This window comes from Elephas maximus, chromosome 22 (assembly GCF_024166365.1).
Source record: "Elephas maximus indicus isolate mEleMax1 chromosome 22, mEleMax1 primary haplotype, whole genome shotgun sequence".
NCBI classification, from domain to species: Eukaryota; Metazoa; Chordata; class Mammalia; order Proboscidea; family Elephantidae; genus Elephas; species Elephas maximus.
In genome coordinates this window covers 76,090,964-76,115,725 of record NC_064840.1, presented here as the reverse complement: position 1 = coordinate 76,115,725, position 24,762 = coordinate 76,090,964, and the positions used below count along the sequence as shown (strand labels likewise).

At 36.9% G+C, this 24,762-nt stretch overlaps 1 protein-coding gene across 2 annotated transcripts in view; it reads right to left on the bottom strand.

The window, feature by feature from the left end:
• The window catches only part of MICU3 (mitochondrial calcium uptake family member 3), a 102,635-nt gene that overhangs the window by 27,996 nt on the left and 49,877 nt on the right, over positions 1-24,762 (bottom strand). The window contains exons 5-9 of one of the 2 annotated variants that reach the window (XM_049865266.1): positions 21,450-21,497; positions 19,212-19,294; positions 15,218-15,289; positions 11,413-11,451; positions 1,253-1,348 (exon numbers count right to left, since the gene is read on the bottom strand). In XM_049865266.1, coding sequence (XP_049721223.1) covers positions 1,253-1,348; positions 11,413-11,451; positions 15,218-15,289; positions 19,212-19,294; positions 21,450-21,497 — 338 coding nt within the window. The remainder of the gene's footprint in view (positions 1-1,252; positions 1,349-11,412; positions 11,452-15,217; positions 15,290-19,211; positions 19,295-21,449; positions 21,498-24,762) is intronic. The other variant, XM_049865267.1, reaches the window with a different exon arrangement.

The following is a 24,762-nucleotide window of genomic DNA, read 5'->3' as shown; positions in this document are numbered from 1 at the left end:
CCTAAATAAAAGGTTAAAAAATGAAGCAATTCTAAAATATCTATAAAGGGAACACACACTGCTGTTTCATCCTTAAAATAGCTTAAATTTAAAAAGTAATTGCTGGTCATAATGATATTTATATATTATGAACAAATAAGACATAGGGCAAAATGTTTTATCTGTTCGGGAATTTTAAAATTAAGCATAAGCAACAAAAATGAACATTTCCAGGTGTTTTGTCAAGCCCAGAGACATAAACTAAGCAACGCTCTCACTATGGATAACAGAAGTCATACTGGACTCCACATTGCTTCTCTACATAGTGTCAGGTGTGATTTTTTACCAAGTCAAACTTAAAGTTCAGGAAAAGGAATGGAAGCTAATTTTTAAAGAGAAAAAGACAATGAAGAATCTCTCTCTTGGAATTCACTGAAATGGCCTTGGCAGTAGGACCGACAGCCGTCTCTAAGGAGGTTTAAAAATTAAGAATCCGTATGAACAGAGACGTCAAGAGAGAAGGCTGGCGCGGCAGTCCCCCCAGGTGCAGCGATAAGGCACGTGTCCGCACAGAGCTCAAAACGGTAATAAAACGGAATAACGGCCAGTCTGCTTCTTGTTTTCACCATGCCTCGACGATCTCCCACAACGTCAGGGTGAAATGCTCGCCCTGCCTCGACGATCTCCCACAACGTCAGGGTAAAATGCTCGCCCTGCCTCGACGATCTCCCACAACGTCAGGGTAAAATGCTCGCCCTCCTGGATGGGCTGTTCCTACTGCGTGTCGCACCTGCCACCACCGCCTGGGTGAGCCGCTCACTATTACTACTAGGAAACGGAATTGCTAAAGTCTTTATCATAACTGCGAAGAGTCAACTACGTTTCACCAAGTTAACCATTCGGCATTTCATGTGACATGGTAAACGGCAGGGCTAAAAGACTCAGTGAAGCTATAAAATACTGTTTTCCAGTTTCTAGAAAGTGATCCTCAATCAAAAAATCACAGTATCTTCTCTTAGTTAAGGTGGACAGCCATATTTCATATGACAAACAGGTTAATTTAAAATAAATGATTTTATGTAACTTCACCGCCCTCTACAGCACAGCCGACATATCCAAATATAGAGCTTATATGTAGTCTTTATTGCTTTACTGGGGGGATATATGATCCAAAATACATTTCCAGTTTTATCCCTGTGATTCTAAAAGGAAATGAAGACGAGATTAACACAAGGGAAAAGAGCACCACGACCTGGTTGGAGTTTGATCATACCTCTGCAAGGTCTGAAAAGAGGGCCTGGCTTGTGTTACGTCTCAGCGTATCCCAGTAGCTTCTGGAGACAATTTCCTCTCCATCTGTTTTCAGTACCTGTAGAAATTTTAAGGGGCACAACTGAAATCTAAAGAAGAGTCACGAAGAATGATAACTTTAAACCTCTTCTAACCAACCTTGAAAAGAGAAGAAAACACATTAGCTTACCTTTTTTGTGTTCTGCTGCACACAGTACTGTATTACACTGCCGGTATACCCCTGGTACTTTCAAAGGTGTAATGGTACATATACAACCACTGTTTCTAAGTACAACCAGGCTTTGTCAAAAAGAATCAAATTCTCCCCCTCATGTCCTTATACTAAATGGTGCATAACTTCTAAGAAAGTGTAAAGCAAAAATTTTATTCACACCTTCTGCAAAGTAAATCTATTTGAAAAAGATTTAGGTACGTGAACTATAAAAATCATGCCTCATTTACAACTGAATTACTGTTGGGTATTATACAGCTTGTTAGTCTGTGTATCAAAGGATCAAAATGGCTATAACCATACTTTAGAAAAACAAAGTTTAAATTAATTCAAAACTTGTCAAAAAGAAATATACCTGGTTAAGTCAAACCACTCAAAGCTACTCAGGGATCTGGTAGGTGTGTCTATTTTAAATGGGTAAGATACTTTCTCGTCTTTACTACAAGGATAGAACGCTAGCTTCTACTTCGGTCTTGGCTAATCTGAAGAAGGAGATACCAACATTAAGAAGCGTAGTCTAAATTTCAGCCGACAATGTAGAAATGCAAGCCTAATTTGGGCTCCTATAGACAAAAATAATGAAATGAGTTTCTGAAAGAGTAAGATTTCACGGGCTCTCAGGTTTGGTGGCATGTGGGTTAGTGTGAGAAGGAAACGCTACACAGTGTGCCCAGGAGTCAGTGTCTGGGGATAAGAACATTTTTCTTTTGTCTTGATCTTTAAAAGTCTGGTGCCACTAACAAAATTATGGTTCATCTAGGAATTATTTCAAAGAGCTTCTAAATTATAATCCACTGTTATCAACTGCTCATATTTTAATAAAATCTTTGAAAATGTTAATAATAAAAGATTCTTTAGCAGGAACTACTACGATAACACAGATATAAGTGTGACCATAAACATCTGTGTAACAACATGAATGAAAATCTGCTCATCACCCCCTTTAGTAACTAAATAAGCTTTAACTAGGTTAGAAGCTAAATAAGTAAAATCAGCTGAATATAGAACTGACAAAGCTCATGTAAAAAAAAAAAATAGGTATAGTATACCTCAATAAATACTAGAGGGACTGAATGCTTGTTCTGAAAATATTATCTAAATAGTTTGAACTAGATGCATTTTCTATTGTAACTTAGAAGGTTAATAATATATGATCAAGAGAGGGATGGCTAAACTTATCCAACAGGAAAATAAGGTTTAATGCCCGCTATTACTAGGAAGGGAACCCTGGCGGCATAGTGGTTAAGTGCTATCGCTGCTAACCAAGAGGTCAGCAGTTCGAATCCGCCAAGCGCTCCTTGGAAACTCTATGGGGCAGTTCTGCTCTGTCCTATAGGGTCGCTATGAGTTGGAATCAACTCGACAGCAGTGGGTTTTATTACTAGGAAGGTAACAGGGATGATTCCCTTTGTGAAGTCTGGCCTTTTCTCTACTTCCAAACACTGGTCACCATCTCACACACACACACACTGCTGAAACTAGAAAAATATTCATACCACATTAAGTCAATGTAGTTTGATAAAATTAGTTTAACAAGCTATATTGACATGGATACCTATACAGAAAAGATATATATTCTGAACATAGAAAAAAATGAAGTAAAAATACTAAAATATACTGATTATTTCTGAATAGTTAGATTAGGGTTTTTAATTTTCTTCCTTTTGCTTTTCCTTTATATTACAATTGATTTATCTTGATATAAGAAGTAACTTTTTAAATAATAATAATAATAAAATCTTACTTAGAAAAAAACAGCTCAATAGTCCCTGGTGCAGAAAACTTTTTCTTCTCATAATTTAGTGACAAAGAATAAATTATGAGGGAATCCCCCAAAAAACACCCAGTGGGAATGTATTACTGAATTACTGCAACTGGCTATATTTGCTTTTATCATATAGCACCTTTTAAATTACAAAGTTTTTGAGGGCAGGGAAAATATCTCCACAGTAATTACTGCCATGCCTGTACCAAGTAAATATATGACATATATGATACATACCAATACAGAAAAAAAGCTAATTATATCAGAGATTTGCCTGGCACACTCATTGATTCCCATATATACGTCTATTCTGGCACCGGTATTTAATTTTTTAATCAATGACTTGGATGATGAAATTAAGAACAAATTTTAAAAACATGCAAAACTAACGGGAAGCTTTGACACCAGAAAAATATAATAAAAACAAACAAAAACACACTGCCGTGGAGTCTGACTCCTAGCAACCCTATAGGACAGAGTAGAACTGCCCCATAGTTTCCAAGGAGCGCCTGGAGGATTTGAACTGCTGACCTCTTGGTTAGCACCTGTAGCACTTAACCACTATGCCACCAGGGTTTCCAAAAATATAATAGAGTATTTAAAATAAGCCTGAAGAAGCCATGAAAATCAGAAAGAAGGAAAGAAGGGATGGAGGAACAGAAGAATGGGGGAAAGAAAGACAAAGGAAGGAAGGAAAAGGGAAGGAACAAAAAAAAAGAAGAAAGAAGACTGACTGAAGAAGAGAACATATCACTGTGGTGGCAGAATAATGGCTCCCTAAAGAGGTCCATGCCCAGAAAGGCAAACATCCTGTGCGAAGCTGGGGTCAGAGATCAGGCTTACTGGGGGGAAAGATAAAGTAACCAGTGAGCAAAGTAAATGGTCTTTACTATTGTTGCTGTTGTGAGCTGCCACTGAACTGGCTCCTGACTCACGATGACCCCATGTACAATGGAAAGAAACACTGCCCAGTCCCGGACCATCCCAAACGATTGGCTGCAGATCAGACTGTTGTAATCCACAGGTTTTTCACTGGGTTATTTTTGGAAGTAAATTGTCAGGCCTTTCTTCATGATCTGTTTTGGTCTGGAAGCTCCACTGAAACCCATTTTGAATGATCTTCAGCAGAATTTTGCTTGCGTTTGATATTAATGATAAAAAAAAAATTGTTCTATAATTTCCACATTCGGTTGGATCGCCTTTCTTGGGAATAGGCATAAATATGGATCTCTTCTAGTCAGTTGGCCAGGAAGCTGTCTTCCATATTTCTTGGCATAGACGAGTGAGCACCTCCAGCATTGCATCTGTTTGTTGAAACACCTCAACTGATATTCCATCAATTCCTGGAGCCTTGTTTTTCACCAATGCCTTCAGAGCAGCTTGGACTTCTTCCTTCAGTATCATCGGCTCCTGATCATATGCCACCTCTTGAAATGGTTGAATATCGACTAATTCTTTTTGGTATAATGTCTCTGGGTATTCCTTCCATCTTCTTTTGATGCTTCCTGCGTCGTTTAATATTTTCTCCATGGAATCCTTCACTATTGCAACTTGAGGCTTGAATTTTTTTCTTCAGTTCTTTCAGCTTGAGAAATGCCGAGCGTGTTCTTCCCTTTCGGTTTTCCATCTCTAGCTCTTTGCGCATGTCATTATAATACTTTACTTAGTCTTCTTGAGAGGCCCTTTGAAATCTTCTGTTCAGTTCTTTTACTTCATCAATTCTTCCTTTTGCTTTAGCTGCTCAACACTCAAGAGCAAGTTTCAGGGTCCCTCTGACATCCATCTTGGCCTTTTCTTTCTCTCCTGTCTTTTCAGTGACCTCTTGCTTTCTTCACAGATGATGTCCTTGATGTCAGTCCACAACTCGTCTGGTCTTCGGTCACTAGTGTTCAACACGTCAAATCTATTCTGCAGATGGTCTCTAAATTCAGGTGGGATATACTCAAGGTCATGTTTTGGCTCTCGTGGACTTGCTCTGATTTTCTTCAGTTTCAGCTTGAACTTGCATATGAGCAATGGATGGTCTGTTCCAGAGTCGGCCCCTGGCCTTGTTCTGACTCATGATATTCAGCTTTTCCATCATCTCTTTCCACAGATGTAGTCAATTTGATGTCTGTGTGCTCCACCTGGCGAGGTCCATGTGTATAAAAATAGTCACTGTTTATGTTGGTAAAAGAAGGTATTTGATCAGTATAATACTAATTATTAATTAAAATATGGCAAATTATTTCTGAAGAGAGGTTAAGAAGAAAGCAATAATATCTAATGAAAGGTCCAAAAAGTAATAATAGGTAAAATGGTAAAGAGATAATATTCAGTGAGATAATGGCAATGAATTTTCAAGAATTAATGGAAGAAAACAATCTTTATATTTGAGAAGCCCAGGAAGTCCTATAATAGAAAGCAGAATGAAGAGACACACTGTAGTAAAACTGTAGTATACCAAAGGAAAAGAAGATCTTAGAATAGCCAGGAAGAAAACAGATCACCTGATCACCTACAAATAAATGATAATTAGACCTGACTTTCCACCAATTTCAGTAACAGAAGCCAGTGGAACGGTACGTTAAGAATAAATGTCAGTCTAAACTTATACACTCAGTAAAATTCTTTCAAAACCAAGGGAAAAATAAAGACATTTTCAGAGAGTTTTTTTTTTTTCAATTCACCAAAAAATTCTCACTCAAGTATACACTTTGTGGATATGAAGTCTAGGAAGGGATAAAATTACAGACTGAATGAGTAAAGAATGGTAAAGATTAGTAAGGAAAAAGCAAAGAATGGCAAATAGTAGGCAATTCTAAACAGTGATGGTATACATTTAAAAGGGCTAATTTATGGGATTAAAAGGGAGACAGAGAAAAAAATTCTGCAACAAACAGTGAAAGACTGAAGCATTTCAAGATTGTTTATGTTTGAGGAAGAGAATAATAACTTAAGAACTCTATTACTTTAAGTGTGCTTATTAAAATTTTAAAAATAACTGCACAAAGAATAGAAATATAGAGAATGTCTTTGAACTAATATGGGGAAAAATAAACAGAGGAAAAAGAAATTTCAGTTAATTCAATAGAAAGTAAGAAAAAAGAACAGTGCATAGAATGAGATGATTACAATAAATCCAATAAATTAGTAGTCACAATAATGTAAATTGACTGACTTGTCCAGTTAAAACATACAGCTTTTCAGCCTGGATGAAAAGAAACAAACAAAATACGCTTTTTAGAAAGATACCTAAGGTACAAGGAAAGAGACAGGTTGAAAAAGATATACCAGGTTTCTGTAATGATAGGCTAGCAGTTAGCACCAACCTTTCAACTAAAAAAGCTGGACAAAATAGGAAATTGATATATCTTCTTAAAAGTGCCTTAAAGCACTATTTGCCTTGGGCCTTGTGTTGACGTTCCCACTGATGGAAAAAGCAACAGCAGGTAAAACGAGTGCGGCCGTAGCCTTTGCAGAAACCAACGCAGTGACACCAAAGGCCAAAAAGTCACCACGTTCTTCCGTTGTCGGTCCACATTTCTGGGGCATGTACGCATCTTTAAGATTTGGTGTTATGTAATGAGAAGGACGCGTAAATCGCTTCTGCTGCATACCAAAGTGCTATGGTTGTGTTGAGGAAAAAAAAATGTGTGATGGTTTGTGCTGCAAGCTCAACTAGCCATGCGCGATTTTCGTGAACCACTGTTTTTACATTAAAGGACAACTGGCAGACAAGCTGTGGCTAGTCAGACCTCGTTATCCGCAGACAGATTACTGCAAATGGACCGATGAGTTCGTCACTTCAAGGGAAACAACCCACAGCATCTGTCGCCAAAATAACGGATTTCAACAGCTTGACTGTAGAAGCAGATACAAGAACGCAGCTGTTATGCTAGACATTAAGGTAATTTACAAAGAATTTTAAACACCACTGTTCTTCTCACTACATTATTGAAAATAAAGTGTTTATGTTAACATGTAATGAGCTTATTCTTACTATTTTAACATGGATTAATAAATATTTTAAATTTTCTAAGTTTTAATTTCTAATGTGCTAAATATAGACATATGTAAGCCACACAAACACAAGCTCTTTGGAGTTCTCAGTTTTTTAATTACACAAAGGGGTCCAAAGACGAAAAAGTTTGAGAGCTGCTGCTTATAGCAATGCTAGTAAATGAACCAAGCACTACATACAACGATGCAGATGAAACTGACAATCACGACGTTTAGCCAAAGAAGCAAGACACAGAAAAATTCTACACGATTCCATTTACATGAAGTATAAAATTGGTGAAACTATATTGTTTAGGACGCCTAAGTAGGTGGTAAAACCGCAAAGCAAAGCAAGGAACTGATTTACATAAAAGTCATGATTGGGGTTATCTTTTAAGGTAAAGAAAGGGGCCACCACTGGGGGGACCTATGAAGGGGTCTCTTGGGGCATGGCAATGTTGTATTTCTGGTTTATATAGTGGTTAAATTTTTACTATTTTTCATTTTATATTTACATTTTATTTGCAGTAAATTTCTCAATTAAAAAAATCAAGGAAAGCAAAATCACTAGAGGAAAATCCAGAAAATAAACAAAAAATTTGTTGTTGTTAGCGCCCATGGAATCAATTCTGACTCATTGCGACCCAATGTGTTCAGAGTAGAACGGCTCCATAGGGTTTTCAAGGCTGTGACCTTTTGGGAACAGACTGCCAGGCCTGTCTTCCAAGGCCCCTCTGGGTGGGTTTGAACAGCCAACCTTTTGGCTAGTGGTTTGAGTGCTTAAACCATTTGCGCCCACCCACGAACTCCTAAACAAAAAACAGAAGCAATAAAAAACACAAATAAAAGTAGTATAATTATGCTGTTAACAACTAAAATAGATTCTAAGGCAAAATATTTCTAGAGGTCTGGGGATACAACTAATCTATTATTCTTATATAGGCAATAATAATGCTTCAAAATGCATAAAGCAAAAACTGACAGCTACAAGTAGAAATGAACAAATCTACCATCAGAATGTGTAATTTAAAATACTAATTGATAGATGAAGCCAATCAAAAACCATTAGTAATGATAGATAAGATTTAGAATACATGATTAACAAGCTTGGTCTAATACATATATAAAACAGAACCCTGTATCACAGATTAGAGAATACACATTCTTTTCAAACACAGATCATTTACGAATACTGATATTGTTTTCAGCCCATAAAACAAGTCTCGACACATTTCAAACAATTCGTATAAAAATTGATATGTTTTCTGAGTACAATGGTATTAATGTCATTAAGAATATTTTAAAATTAAAAAAAATAATAATAATACAAGGCAGGCCAAAGTTATGTATAATTGACTTTTGTATTCCTGTTTTTAGCTTTTATATTTCTTTTCATTACTGTGGGCAGATAATAGGAGTTGGCTGTATGTGGAATATGGAAAAGATCAGGGTTACGGGAAACAAAGTAGGTTATAAAGATAACATCTATCTTCATGGATACAAAGGAGTATGCTGAATCTTCGAAGAAAGGTTACCCTATAAACCAAAAAAAACCCACATCCGTTGCTGTCGAGTCGATTCCGACTCATAGCGACCCAATATAACCGAGTAGAACTGGCCCACAGAGTTTCCAAGGAGCAGCTGGTGGGTTCCAACTGCCGACCTTTCGGTTAGCAGCCGTAACTCTTAACCGGTAGGCCACCAGAGTTCAAATTGATTGAATATATATAGGCAGAATCTACTTAAGAGTGATTAAATTCTGGACAGGCCACTAGAGTGGCCACAGAATCTCCATTTCTATAGTACAAGCCAGGAGGGCTGACTGCCTTTCCTGAAGGAACTCATCCTAAAGATAGAAACTTGCTATTATAAATCTCTTAGGCTTCATTTAGCTCCATGATTAGCACTCAAATGAGACAGTTTATCCCTCCAGTTGATCTACAATCCCAGAAGCTAGCAGATAATTGCCAGTTAATTCACAAAATTGTACTAATCTATGTATTCAGTACTTACATCAATGATATCTCATTTAAATTTTCAGGCTGTCTGAATTTTTTTTCCCCTAATTTTAAGTGAATTTTCATTGCTTTTTTATATGTTCTGAAAATAATCTTTCCTTTCTGAATAAAAAAAAATTTTTTATTATAGGAAAAAAGTCAGATTATATAACCAACTAAACTCAAATAATCCATTTAGACTATGAAGACAAAAATGACATCAAATAAGATCACTTTAAAATATGCATTTCACACTCTTGGCTGGACAAAAAGCTGTCCTCAGTAAAATAAATGATAATTACTACAATAAAATGCAAAACTCTAAAATCACTTTCCCATTAAGTAAGCTAGCATAAATAAACATGCAATTTATGTCTGCTTTTCAATATTATTCTCTTCATGTCTGAGCGACTGCAATGTGTTTCTATATCTAGCTTTAACTAAAGCTTATTAGGATCCATTTCCTCTTAACAACATCACCCTGAGATATACTTTTTAGAAACTATATAATTGTCCTACATAAAAACTACGAGCTTAAAACCAAAACCAAACCAAACCCAGTGCCGTCGAGTCGATTCTGACTCATAGTGACCCTACAGGACAGAGCAGAACCACCCCAATGAGTTTCCAAGGAGCACCTGGTAGATTTGAACTGCCGACCCTTTGGGTAGCAGCCATAGCACTTAACCACTGAACCACCAGGACTTCCAAGAGCTTAAAGGAAAAGTAAATATTGCCATAATTGGAAAATGGTTCATGCAATGACACGTAAGCTTAGAAAAATAAACCATAAAGTCTTCAGTATTATTAATATTTATGAAGTTTCACGGGACATACTGCCTTAAAACACATGAGATTTTCATTTATATATTCCAAATTTTTTGAAATTACTAACAGAGGAATCCTTTAAAAACTTTAAGAAAATGATAGACTATTTAATGGAAAACAGTAGTGAATTCTATAGAAATATTTTTAAAGCATCTTGTAAGGAATCAAAAAAAATTCGTGATAATGGTCCTACGGACTTGGCTTGTTTCCCAATGCAAGACATTTGTCTAGGTCTATTCCTTTTGACTGGGTGAGATATACTGGGTTTACTTTATACAGATTCAGCCTCCATAGGTGAGATATACTGGGTTTACGTTATAGTGATTCGGCCTCCAGTACATATGTTTTCTTCTAGGTAAGAGCTAGGCTTTACTGTTTGGAATTTTGATGAACTATCCAATACTTTTTTTTATCCAATACAGGAAGTAACACACCTGCTTTCAGAATTGTGCACTACACCTGGGACACTTTTGGCCAGCCACCATCGATTCAAGGGCTTCTCTGGTAGAATTTTTTATAATTTGAGGGATCTTTCCAAATGAGTTATGGCCCCTTGGGGAAATTTAATGAACTGTGTGTGTTTATGTTCAACAGAGGCCACGGTCTATTCTTAGTTATTTAGTAGCTGGCTAACCAACAAGTTCTGATATTCTCAGGAGGACAGGAAAAAAGAAAGTTCAGCATAAGAAGAAAAGGAGATTTGCAAGTTCATTTATGGGAACTCCTAACTTTTTCAGAGACAAGGAGAGTCTGAAAATCATAATCCCCTTGAAGATATACTATGACATATTGATATATTTAATGTATAATTGATAACGTGTCAACTTATAGCAGATTCTTGTATCGATTATAAGCAGTAAATAGGCAACAAAAGTTTAAGAACACATTTGGGAGAAATACCAAAAACTAGGGGAAAGTCTATCCATTAATATACTTCTTTCTGAGAACTGAGAAATGACTGTGTATCAGATGGATAGATCTAGTTCTTAAAACACCCGTGTTCTGCAGGCTCACAGCCTGAGAATCTGCTCCACACTTTGTATATACCTCTTCAAACACAGCTGAAAAATATAAAATTTCAATTATTCTACCAGAGTTTTCGGTTGTTGTTGTTTACTGACTTTTCCCTTGTTTCAGTCTAAAGAGATACGATTGTACTACACGTTTTAGTCTTCTGATAATCTGAGAAGAAAAAGTAAGATTCGGTTTCATTGTATTTTACTGTATTCAGTAAATTTCTAAACATTATAAATAGCAGCTATAACTTCACATAAATAACATTATCAAGTATAACAGGTGAGGGCTATATACATAAAGAACATTTAAAGTGTTGTACATACACTATTAGTAGAAGAATGGTATCCATAAAGTTGAAGACGCTGACATAGAGCACAAAGGGCCAAATGAAGTGTCACATTTCAGAATGAACCCAAGTATAGCAAAAGAAAAAAAGAAAAAGACGACAAAATAATCAATTAGGAAGGGCAAATCATTATGCTACCTTCTATACAGAGCGCACACGAAATACAAGTGGTATAAATCTTAAAGATGAGGAGCAAAGGTTTTAAAATCTCATGTAATTAGACATTAAATGAATCTGTGCTCATTTCAAACACTTTCATCATAACCTTCTGGTAGACCTACACACGGTTTTATTTAGTTTTGATTCAGCGGTTCTCCGCGGAAGAGGGAAAATCTAGATGCAACAGCGTGGCCTCGTGGAAGTGGTAAGAGACCTGCATTGGGATCCTGGTTCTGCTCCTAATGGTGCTGTGACCTCAGGCAGGTCAATCAGCTCTCGAAGAATGTTCTCTCATCTGTGAGGCAGGTATGATACTTACCTGAGAGAACCGTAATGAGGATTAAATGGGAAAAACACGTATAATAGATCTAGCTCAGAGAGTAGCACAGAGTAAGCAACTCAAGGAGTGTTTAGTTTCTTTCCCTCTTTCCTTCTGAAGCATAGTCACTTTTCATTTATGTAAATATTTTATTGAGTTTTGATTTAAATATTCAGCTTAAAGTAGAACCTTCAGTTTTACTATGAGCTAGCCTTTTTCAGTGCTCATTATATTTCATGCAGTTATGTGCTTTTAGCTCATTTACACCTCATAACAGTCACGTGTGGTCATTACTACCACTACCCCATTTATGAATGAAGACACTGAGGGACAGAGAGGTAAGGATCTGGCAATGAGAGGCAGGATAGGGTGTGAACCCAGAGTCCTGTTCCTGAGCCTCTGCTACACTGTCTCTCTAATGTCACCTGTGTATTTTTAGTATAAGCTAAATTCAATTGCTTCAAAAATCTTCTAAGGGTATGCACAACAGCACCCTAAATTCTACATAATCCTCTATAACTAAAGTCGTATTTAAAATATGACTATTAACAATCAGTGACCACTAATATTTGCAGTTGTAAGGAGCCCTGGTGGTGCGCTGGTTAAGAATTCAGCTGCTAACAGAAAGGTCAGCACTGGAATCCACCAGCCGCTGCTGCAGAAAAGACAGACGTGGTGGTTTGCTTCTGTAGGGATCGCAGCCTTGGAAACCCGACGCGCCAGTTCTACTATATCCTGTAGGGTTGCTTGGGAGTCAGAATCGACTCCATGGCAATGGGTTTTATATTGCCATAGGCTGCTGGTTAGTTCAGAGGCTGTACTAAGGATTATTCACAAACTGTTTTAAGGAATAGTTCTGATAGCTAAATTACATATGAGATTTCAGAAGGACAATTTAGACTAAGATAAATACCTCTAAGTTATCTGTGAAGGTCAATGACTACTAAGCACTCCTTTACTTATAAACAAGCTATATAGTACTCATAAGTTATTTTTATCTATTCTTTAAAATAAGCTTCCTTCTTCCCTATATTTGCTAGGGAATGTTACAATGATCCATACACATATAAAAATAATACAATTTAGGGTATGCTGGTCAGGGCTCAGTGGTTAAGAGCTGGGCTGCTAACCAAAAGGTCAGCAGTTGGAAACCACCAGCTGCTCCTTGGAAACCCCATGAGCCGGTTCTACTCTGTCCTATACAGTCTCTATGATTCAGGATCAACTCCATAGCAATGGGTTTGGTTTTTTTTTTTTGGTTTGGTTTTGGTTTAAATATTCAGCTTGGTAGGGGTGGATTAACCACTAAGCAAGGTACGCACTGGCTTACACTGACCTACCTACTAATCTGTAGTGCACTTGTTCAAAACCAGGGAAACTGTACACTACAGATTAGTGAGTAAGCACAAGTAAGCCCCTGCATATCATGCTTTTGGGCCAATCCATCCCTGATGCTGGTATAATTCAGATTTCACCTTTCAGATGGACCTTCCATAATTAATGCAAATTAATGAGGTTTCCCTATGTCACCATTATGAAGTAGCTGCATGAACTCAGTATTAGGTTCCTTGGCCTTGGCTGCAGTGAAGCTTGGAGCCAAGTTTTACACCGATGCTGCAGCTTTCGCCAGTGTGGGCTGTCTGCTATGATATCCCCCTTTTCTCTCTGCTTTTGTTACTTGAGTGTTTTAGTAAATGTTCATGATCAGAATATTACTGTGTTTTTTACTGGAAGACCCATAAGTCATTTCTGGGAGTAGTTTAAGTAAATAAAACAATTACATTTCTATCTATTGAAATACTATCTGCTTTATCACTGAGGTCTATTAATAGATACATTAATATAATTCAACCTCTTTAAATGACATTTTATAAGAATTTGCCTACCCTATCAATTATAATTGGAGGCAATCTACCAAAATTAAAATATCTGCTTATTCTTTTGATATATTATCTACATGAGATAAAATTTAAGTCTTATTTCCTAATATTTTAAGAAAAACTGCATTTATGAGGCTATTCATAGAGGATTTATTAATTACAATGTGAAAACCACAAGAACCTGAATTAAGTAGAGAATTAATAATGGCTTTTTAATACTTGGCTAACACGGTGATGAGTTCTTTGATGTTTAAGAGTGTCTTCTAGAAGCTCTATCAGTTAATACACTCAGAGGAGGGTCAACAAACACCGCTAGTTGTATCAGAGTCAAATATCCTGTGAGCCAATGTGTATTCTGTAATTCCGATAATCTGCTTTTATTAAACTAAATACATACATTTCATAAATATATTGGGTTTGAATATGGCCCCACCTGCTACAGATAATCCGTGTTTTCAGAAACCTAATGCATATTCTTATAAGAACGAGGCTAGTAAAAAAGTCGCAATTTTCTGAAGTTAATGACTTGAATTCCAGGTACAACAATTGAACTTGCTGCACAGAAACACCGATGTGCAAATGAAACAATTAACATTTGCATGGCAACAAAATTTACCGTGTTTCTGCCATCCAAGTACCAGATGAAGAAATGTGTGATAGCGGGTAAAAAAGCAGGTTTTGGAGCCGGCCAGACATGGGTTCAAATCCTGACTTTGCCATGTCATACCTATGTAACTTCATACTCAACCACTTCGATTCTCAGTTTCCTTATCTATGACAGATAAGAAGAGAACTGTGGGGTAAATTAATTGAGAACATGCATGCAAAGCACCTAGTGTAGTGTCCGACAGTGTCTGATACCATGTGAACGTGGCCTGTCATCAGGCTGAAATACGTGGGACAAGCAAAAAGAAAACTGGTAGGAAGGTAAAGGGAAGTGTTACTGAGCTAACTTCAGAGTAAGACAAATGTAACTCATCCCAGAAGAACCTATAATATACATTTCTAAGAATGTAAGGAAACATGTTCCTTGTGTTTGCTTTAAGATTCATATTGTTACATTACAGTTAAATTCACTCGCATTTATAATTAAATCTTTGCAATTCACCTTTAAATTTTTCATGCATAATGATCTGCATTAATCTGTTATACGATACACCCTTCAAATCTCACAGATAACAAAAATAGGGATGAAAATAATTTAATGAATGATTATGGATACAGATGTTTAATATCAATATTTGATATAAATATTGATATCAATGCATATAAATGCTGAAGCAATTTTCTCTATATAAGAACATTAGAAAGTCTTTAATAAAGGGAAAGCACCAAAGTTACAAACTATAATTACTGTTTCTCAACATAAATGGAAGAAATCTTACCTAGAAAACCCACCTGAAACTACTATATATTATCCTTACCAGCAGTGCACGTTTTTCTTCATCTCCTTTAGTTTCTCTCTTCTCATTTTTTTTCCTGAATATCTCTTGAAGCTAAAAAGGAAGCCAATCAAGGGTCAAATATCCAACAGAAGTTTCTGGACACTTAATTACTGACCCTGTGTGAAGTACATTCTATAAACAAAGAAAATAGTTAGCTTCAACCACTAAGAAAATTAAAACTTCTGTAGATACATTTTCTGATTGCAATTTTTTCCCCCCTAAGGAAAAGAAAATACAACCTTTGTTACTGGCAAGCATGGTTAAGTTAAATGTATAAAATTATAGCCTTTTGACTAAAATATAAAGACATGGAGTCTGTGGCACACACATATAAAGAGCTGAAGCCTACTGGGACTAGGACTCAGGGACTCTGGGTCTGAATCCAGCTTCTGTCACACACTAGTTTTATGACTGTGGACAGGTCACCTGACCCTCGCTGGGCTCCAGTTTGCTCATATATGAAATGAGGAAGGACTAGATGATGTCTAAGATCTCTTTTGGGTAACTGAGCACGGTGGTGGAAACATACTCTCTGCACGTGTAATCCCTTGGGAAGGTTACTCTAATTATTAAAACTCATTTTCCATATCTGGAAGATGGAGGTAATTGCCTGACCTAACAGTAGCGTGTGTAGGGTAAATGTTACAAGTAGTTACTTAGCACACTGCCTGTCACATAGTAAGCTCTCAATAAATGTTAGCTATTATTATTGTAAATCTCTAAAATCCTATGATTTTTAGGGAGTACACCCACAAACACAGATAAGTTTGTCAATAGACATATCTACATACATATCTAGAGGTACTGCAAACATATTTATGTATACAACAGAGCACACGGAGGCACGGTCATGAAAACTTCTCAGCCATAACCAAACACTTCACAAGAATGAATCACTGGGCTTGAGGGCTTAAGACCATTGCCTCGGGCATCATCCAGGACAACTGGCATAACATAGACCATACAGACAACATTCTACATCCTACCTTGGTAAATAGCGACTAGGGTCTTAAAAGCTTCGGAGCAGTCATCTAAAATACAACTAGTCTCTTCCCGTCCAGAACATAGAAGAGTGAAGAAAACCAAAGACTCAAGGAAACAATCAGTCCAAAGGTCTAATGTAATACATGAACCACAGCCTCCACTAGCCTGAGACCATAAGAACTAGATGGTGCCTAGCTATCACTACCGGCTGCTCTGACCGGGATCACAATAGCAGGTCCTGGACAAAGTAGGAGAAAAATGTAGAACAAAATTCAAATTCATCAATAAGACCTAATTTACCAGTCTGATAGAGCCTGGTCCCCAAAACTATGGCCCTTAGACACCCTTCAAACTTGGAACTGAACCCACTCCCAGAGGTCACATTATAGCCAAACAACAGACAGGCCTGTAACACCTGAGAGGAACATGTACCTCGGAACAATCAACTATACGAGACCAAAAGGGCACCATGTGCCCAAAAGCCAAGTTCAGAAGGCAGGTAGGGGCAGGAAAGATGGGCGAATGGAAATAGGGAACCCAGAGAGGAAGGGGGAGAGTGCTGGCACACTGAGGGGATTGCAACCAATGTCACGAGGAGCTGTGTATGAACAGTTGAATGGCACACTAATTTGCTCTGTAAACTTTCACCTAAATCACAATAAAGTGTTACTAAAAAAAAAAAAATCCTGTATGAGGCGTATGCTTCTTAGTTCAATCAAATATACGAAAACAATGGACAATTCCTGCCCAAAAACGAGACAAGAAGGGACAGGAACTGGATGAATGGACGCTAGGACTCCAGTGTGGAAAGGGGGAGAGTGCTGTCACATTGTGGGGGTTGCAACCAATGTCCCAGAACAATATGTGTATAAATTTCTGAATGAGAAACTAAGTTGAACTGTAAACTTTCACCTAAAGCACAATAAAAGAAAATAATGACAACAAACTAAAAAAAAAAAAAACCTGAAAGCTATTAAAGTACTAAGTGTCTACCTGATTTGCAAGTTTTCAAAAAAAATCCTATGATCTGACACACATAAGCCTAATCCTACCTTATGTCAGTTTCTTGGGGGGTTTGTTGTTATTGTCTGTATAATGCCGACAGCTATCTCAACTCTTCATTTTCTACAGCAAGAGTTGAAAGTCAAATAAAATGCACTGCCTCCCCAGATATATGACAATATTTAAGAATATAATACAAAATACAAATGATTTTATTAACACAAAAATTTATTTCACACTTTTTTTTTTAGTGAAAAGAGATTTTAGCAAAGGTTGCTCATAGTTATTTTATAAATAGGCTGGAGATTCATAGATTTTAGATATCCTATTAAAAACCTAGCCCTAGCCTAACGCCTCCTCCTGTATTCAACGACTGCCAGAAAACAAAACAAAAATCACATAGGAAGCAGCAGTTGAGCTACAGAGGAGAACAAACCAGAGCTTTAAAGCAAGGGTAGCTTTTGCCAGCCCGCAGAGTGAAGATGAACAGGAGCTCTACGCGAGCGTTTTTAACCCCCGTCTCCACAAACGCCAACATCCCGAAAGACGGCTACGCCGGCATCCTTTCAATGGACGGAGCTCCAAAACCTCATCTGTAAGTCAGTGGGGTAGGACTTGGCAGCGTGGCCAGAACAACAGCATTCAAGTCATTTAGATTACTAAACCCATTCTGGAGGCTCCTAAAATATAGCTGTGCACTTTTATAACAAAATTATATTAAACTAAACATGTTGGTTCCAGGATATTAGAAAAGTATCTTTACCCACTGCAATGGAACTGAGAACTCCCGCCTGCTGGGCCCTGGAATGAGGGCGCCTCAGCAGCTCAGGCTCCAGCAGCTCGGCCCTGGCTGCATGCGGCCAAGTGCTGACGGGGTGCTAGGTTAAGCTTTTTGATAGATCCCAGTAATTAGTCTGCTTGCTTCCCTTCAAATGGCTACCAATTAGCTTTTAATGAGGACTTTCATCTTTTCTCTTTCCTACCACAGGAAAAAAATGATTTCATAGTTCCTCTTCTGTGTTTCAGCCTCTGAAATAAACACAAGGCTCTTTAAGAGGTTTTCTGAGAGATTTTTTTTATGGCTTGTTAAAAAGGAAAGACAGAAAATAAAGTGGCTGGTTCATGCACTCTCTTCCCCTCTCCCCCCCCCCCCCCGCCACTCCTATCCAAATGTGAGCAGCTTAACTGCAGAATAAAGTGTGTCCCAATAGTCTCCATTCTTTTTACTAGCAGAGTACAAGTAAAGGCAGAGTTAACATAAATGCTGAGAGTGGCCTTGTTTGCTAAGGAATGAATTAATATACATCTCTATTTCAGAGGAGATACAGAACAGGGATTTTGCTGCAGAAGCAGGTGCAAGGTACCTAGAGAGAGACACATGAAGATTCTGGAAGTGGCGAGAGGGGGGTGGTGATAAGATGAGTGAGCCTCAGAAGTTAGACCCGCATCACCAGTAGCACTAAAGCTGGAGTGGTTGGGGAAAAAGATGGAAGGATTAACACCTAAGATCGGTCTTCTTCTTCCCGCCTTACAATAGCCCTCAGTCAAAGACAGAAGGGAATAGGAAAATGGGGACAAGACGGGCATATAAGGCAGACTGAAAGACAAAAGGAGAAGAAAAATTATAAATCCTATTTTGGGAAGGAAGAAAAGTGTGGCAAAGACCTGTGATTGGGTGCCTGATCTGATGGGCATTAAATATTAACTGGGCATTTATAACCTCATGAGTCCTTGTTATTCCCATAATAGAAAATATGTGACACACTTCAAACTTCCAGATAGCATGTAAACAATTATAATCGCCTTTACGCATTCAATATGATTCATATTGTAGTAATGTAAATATTACTCAAAGTATGTATTCTTTACAAATTTAAAGTGAAAGCATAAAATTTTCACTATTTTCCCTTTAGTGTAGTATTCCCAATAATAAAAAATAAAATATAAGTAATAATTATTGATAAAATGCAGAATATCATATACATACCACCAGAAATTCCTTTTTATCCACCATCTCATTGCCATCAGTGTCAAACATGTTGAAAGCTATTCTAAAACCTGCGTGTGGCTCTACCAGAAAAAAATACGGAAAGTATTTAGGAAATGGAAAAAAGTACTTTCAAGCAAAAAGTCAATAGTAGTTGTAAACTGTTACTCCTATTCTGTACAGAAATACTTTCTTCATCCAAGAATATTAAAAGTAATATGTCATAATTAGTTAAATATAATAAATTGTATAGAAGTATACATACCTTTGCTTCATATGTTAGAACACTTAGAAATAGGATCGATAGTAAACTTTAAAGGTGCTTGTGTGAGATACCTTGAATGATACCAACAGAAAAACTTGAGTACCTTCCTTCTAAAAATAAGTTTTTTTTCTTTCTTATCCAAACTCTGTCAGTTTGTTTCCAAGGAAAATATCAATTGATCACATGTGAAATATTTCAGTATGTTCAACTACTTAGAGCACCAGGAAAAAAACAAAAAGCACGTCCAAGGACCAGTCCCAATTCTAGGAAATATTATAACAAAATGACCTATGAAAATAAATCCCCAGTGATATGAGAGACCACAGCAGTGAACTTTTTTGCAAAGACACTGTGGTCATAGTGTACAAATTGTTTTAAAGTAATAAATTAAGGGTCAGAGAAGCTGAGATGAAGTAAGATAGCCAATTTTAAGACAACTATTTCATGTATAAATCCTAACATCAAGAAACAGGAAGTGAAAGGAAAATCTTTGACATTTTCAAAAAATAGTTCCTATTTTGGGGCTTAAACTTTAGAGGCTTCAAAAGGAGAAATATAAAATAAGAGGCTTGAATAAGTAATTCCCAGCTCTCCAAAATATAAGGGACAATTGCTTTTCTGAGAAAGACAGACTTTCACATACTATGAACTGCTTCAACTTTATGAACCTTATAAGGTTCAACCCTTTCCCCTTTCTACTTCTAAAGCTTAAAGGAGAAAACTTGGGTAGAAGAAAACTTGAAAGCGTCCTTCAAAGAGCTTCTCAGCGTGTATGCCTTTCTCAAAACATTTGACCTTTTCTTTTGACTGGCAATAAGTTTAAAAAGGGACCTCCCACAGATACACCTGCCACTACCTGTTGTGAAATCTTGAGTCTGGCAAAGGAGAGGCATGTAGCCCTAGGTTTCTAACCAGTAATAGCTGCCTCTGAAAAGAATGGAAATGGAAAAGAGTCCTTTAAGAAAGCTCATTTCTTGCATGTATTCTAGGAATCTAAACTTATTTTGATTACTACTCACTAAGGGAAGGAATAGAAACAGCTACACCATCTCTGATAACCAAGTTTTAAACTTTAAAAAGATCCTGAAAATACAAACAGAAAGGAAGTCCTTGCTAGCAGTTTCAAAGTTAAAATGATAAAAGGTGAAGATGGGATACCTATAGACGGGTAACAGATTCATCAATGGTTATGCAGTCCACTTCCTATCAGCCCTCTTCCCACATATTTCTTGGTTCCAACCTAAACAACATCCCATAATTTTTCAGTTAAATTCCCGACAGGTATCCATATATGGGTCCTCAACTCCAGAAGAAGTTCCAAAGAACCCAAAGATTTCAACCTTTCCACAGCAAGCAAAAACCACTGTATGTTTTTCGTATACCCTTAACTCCCATCCTCTCCCATCTCAACAACTGCCTTTCCTCAACAGCCATGTTCTTATTTTGCCTACCACTGTGCTTTTTCAGACACTCACTTACATCTACTACATTGGCATCCAAAATCGTTCTGGTTAACCAGGTGGCTTTTCAACAAGTCTCTGACAGTCTTTGGCACCCGCTCCTCTAATTCCTACAGATGTGTCCGTCATTGACTGGACCTGCATCGTCGTTAGCGCTTTCTAGTCTACAACAACTTGAAGTAACCCAGTAACTAACTGCACATTATTAGTATTTGTATACTTCTTGAAACTCACCCCTTGGGGTTTATTTTACATTAAAACAAAGATTGATATATGACATAAAATTTGCAATTTATGAGCATTTTACACCACAAGCCATAATGTTATTTATGGTTTTGACTCTTGATAGTGCTATGCTTAGCATTTTTCTGTGGCACTTGGACTTGAATCTGCAAAACAGCATGGATATGCCTAAAGTAATTTTCAACAGAGAATCAAGGAAAGATTTGGTTTCCAAGATGCTGAGTAAATATGAAAACTACATATACAAATAAATTTAATGAGTATACTTACTTGTTAAAATGCATAAAAGAAAAAGATATTCTGTGTATGAAATCACACCTAGAAGAAAAATATCAGTTATGCTATACGTAAAATACTACTTCATCTTCATATGTATCAAAGTAAAACATTCTTCTCACAACAGTGATGAAGAATATGAATAACAGTTTTAAAGCAGATGCTAAATATTGTTTTAAATATTAAATTACTATTATAAAAGTATAACAAAACTGATCATCCATCATGTCTCTGTAGAAATCTATACAACATCCTATTATTGCTCAAATATATTTGCAAAAAAGGAAAATTATGTTTACTTAGAGAAATTTGTTGCTAGTTTTTAATATATAAATTTATCATAAAATAAAAAAGTTGGAAATAATATTATAAAGTGTTCCATAGTTAACACTTTTCTCCTTTCAAGTTATCATTTATTACCCTTGATAATCTTAATGCTTTTATTAAATGTACTCATCTAAGAAATTTTTATTTTAATTAGATGGCACTGTAACCCCATAATTACAAACTTTAAAAGGAGTTTGTAGTAAATAAAAATACACACACTCTGTTACTATAATTCTTGCTTGTGGACTATAACAACAAAAATTAGAATTTATGGCTTAACTGACTTTCCGAGTGGATCATAAGAAAATCAAAATAAAGAATAAGCCTGTACCACTTATCTAGATATCAGATAGTCCTGATGTTTGGTAAAAGAATATAAAAACCCTTAAATAGATTGTGAACCTTAAAACTCCATTTTAGCTGATGTTCTGTGAGGCTACCTCTTTGTTATAGAACAAAGAGAAGAGGAGCCACTGTCAGGCGTTTGTCAGAAGACATGACAGGAACTAGCAAGGAGGCCTTGAAAGCATTCCCTTCTTGTATTTACACTAGAATACTGTGACCTATAGACAGATAGTTCTGGCTGATTGCCATGAATGTTATGGGAGAAAGATTCTGGAATGGTCACTGTATATAAAGATAGAATACTTAGATTCCATAGGGATCTCTTAAAAGAAAAAAGCGTAAATGCAGAAAGAAGAAAGGGAAATGAGATCGGAAATGGGATCCCTGTCTCCGCAATCCCCTCTCTCTGACTGGTGTTCTAAATGACCTAGTGGAATACATACAGATGTTGGTTGGTATAAAGAAGTCCAATACCTCTATATACCTTTCACCTGTTAGTTAACTCAAGATTTCCCCCAAAGAAAAGAGACTATTTAGCAGAGAGAGTACCGGTCATGACCATCACAGAAGGCACTCATCTACAGTACCGGCCATGACCGTCACAGTAGGCACTCATCTACAGTACCGGCCATGACCGTCACAGTAGGCACTCATCTATAAAACAATTTTTTTTTTTTGAATTGGGAACATAATCCTCTATTAAAACTATTTTTATGAGAAAGATAAATTTATCTTAAGAACTAGATGGTTTTTGAGGTGCCATAATTCAAAGGGAAGGAGAATAAAGTGAAAACCATGATATAATTTAAAAAAATGATCAATTGAAATGCCTTTCAATTACAAAAATGGAAAACTCTAAGACTAACCCTTCAATTTATTTTGAGACTACACAGGATCAAAGAGGGGCCCTGATGGCACAGCAGTTAAGAGCTCAGGCTGCTAAGTGAAAGGTCAGCAGTTTGAATCCACCAGCCACTCCTTGGAAACTTTATGGGGCAGTTCTAAACCCACTCAGTGGCAACGGATTTGGTTTTTTTGATTTAGAACCAAAGAATAAAAATAAACGTTCACATATAATAATGCTGGATGTTTAGAACCAGACGATTAGAAAGATGCCAACTAATTTCTTTTGAAAAGGCACTAAAAAAAATCTTAAGCAGAGTTCCTTAAAAACAATAAGCGATTTAGTTGCTATATCATGATACAGTGTAGTCGGCTGTTATAACTATATAATATACATTTTCATAAAAGTTGCATAACAAATAATTTTTTGTAAATCACATAAACTTCATTTAAAAATTAATTTTTCAAGAGCTCTAAAAATTTCGTTTTCAAATTTCTCTGCCACCTAATTTCTTGATTAATAAAACAAGTTTTTCTGTACTTCTTCACCTCGCCATATTTAATGGTTTTAAAACTTTCTGGGATCATGGATTACCTTGATAACCTGATCAGTGTGATATAGATTTGTACTGTCCTATAGGGTAGCCACATATAAGTATTTAATATTAAATAACTAAATTAAAAAAACAAAAAAACTAAATTACAATTCAGTTCCTCAGTTACACTAGCCACATTCCAAGGGCTTAACAGCTACATTTGGCTAGTGGCTACCATACTGGACAACACAGAAATAGAACATTTCTATCACTGCAGACAGTTCTACTGGACATTGCTGAATGGGTTTTCTCCCCAGGGGTGGGGCCAAGGGGATGCAAATATGCATATAACATCAAAAGGATCAGGAAACATCTAAATCTAGGGCTTTCAGATTAAAGTCCTCCCTTAACTAAAGAGAGCCCTGGTGGAGCAATGGTTAACAGCTACAGTGAGCTATGGCTGCTGCCTAAAAGGCTGGCAGTTCGAATCCACCAGCCACTGCTTGGAAACCCTATGGGGCAGTTCTACTCTGTCCTATAGGGTCACTATGAGTTGAAATTGACTCAACAACAATGGGTTTTTTGGTTAACTAAAAAGACTTTGCCTATTGCATGCATTTATTTTTCTCAGACTATATTTGATCCAATTTGTACTTTCCCATGAAAGGCAGTAAGGAAATATTTTTAAAATTCACCAAATTTTCCTGATCATTTGTAGCTTTGAATTTTCCTGGTCCTACCAACCCACTCTCATATGCATAACTCATATGCATCTGAAAGCTTCCAGTGAATAAGGAAGACTGATGAAGAATTAATGTCTTTGAATTATGGTGTTGTTGAAGAATACTGAATATACTATGGACTGAATAAACAAATCTGTCTTGGAAGAAATACAGCCAGAGTGCTCCTTAGAACTGACGATGGCCAGAGTTTGTCTCATGTACTTTGGGCATGTAATCAGGTGGGACCAGTCCCCAGAGAAGGACATCATGCTCGGAGTCAACGAAAAAGAGGAAGACCCTCAATGAAATGAATTGACGCAGTGGCTACAACGATGGGTTCAAACACAGCAATGACGGTGAGGACGGCACAGGACTGGGCAGGGCTTCATTCTGCTGTACACAGGGCTGCTGTGAGTTGGAACTGACTCAAGGGCACCTAACGACATCATTTCACTCTAAGATTTAACTGACATTCTTTAAGCCAACTTCCGGGAGAAAATTTCTATGAGCTTTTTAAGATACCTTGGCTGCGAT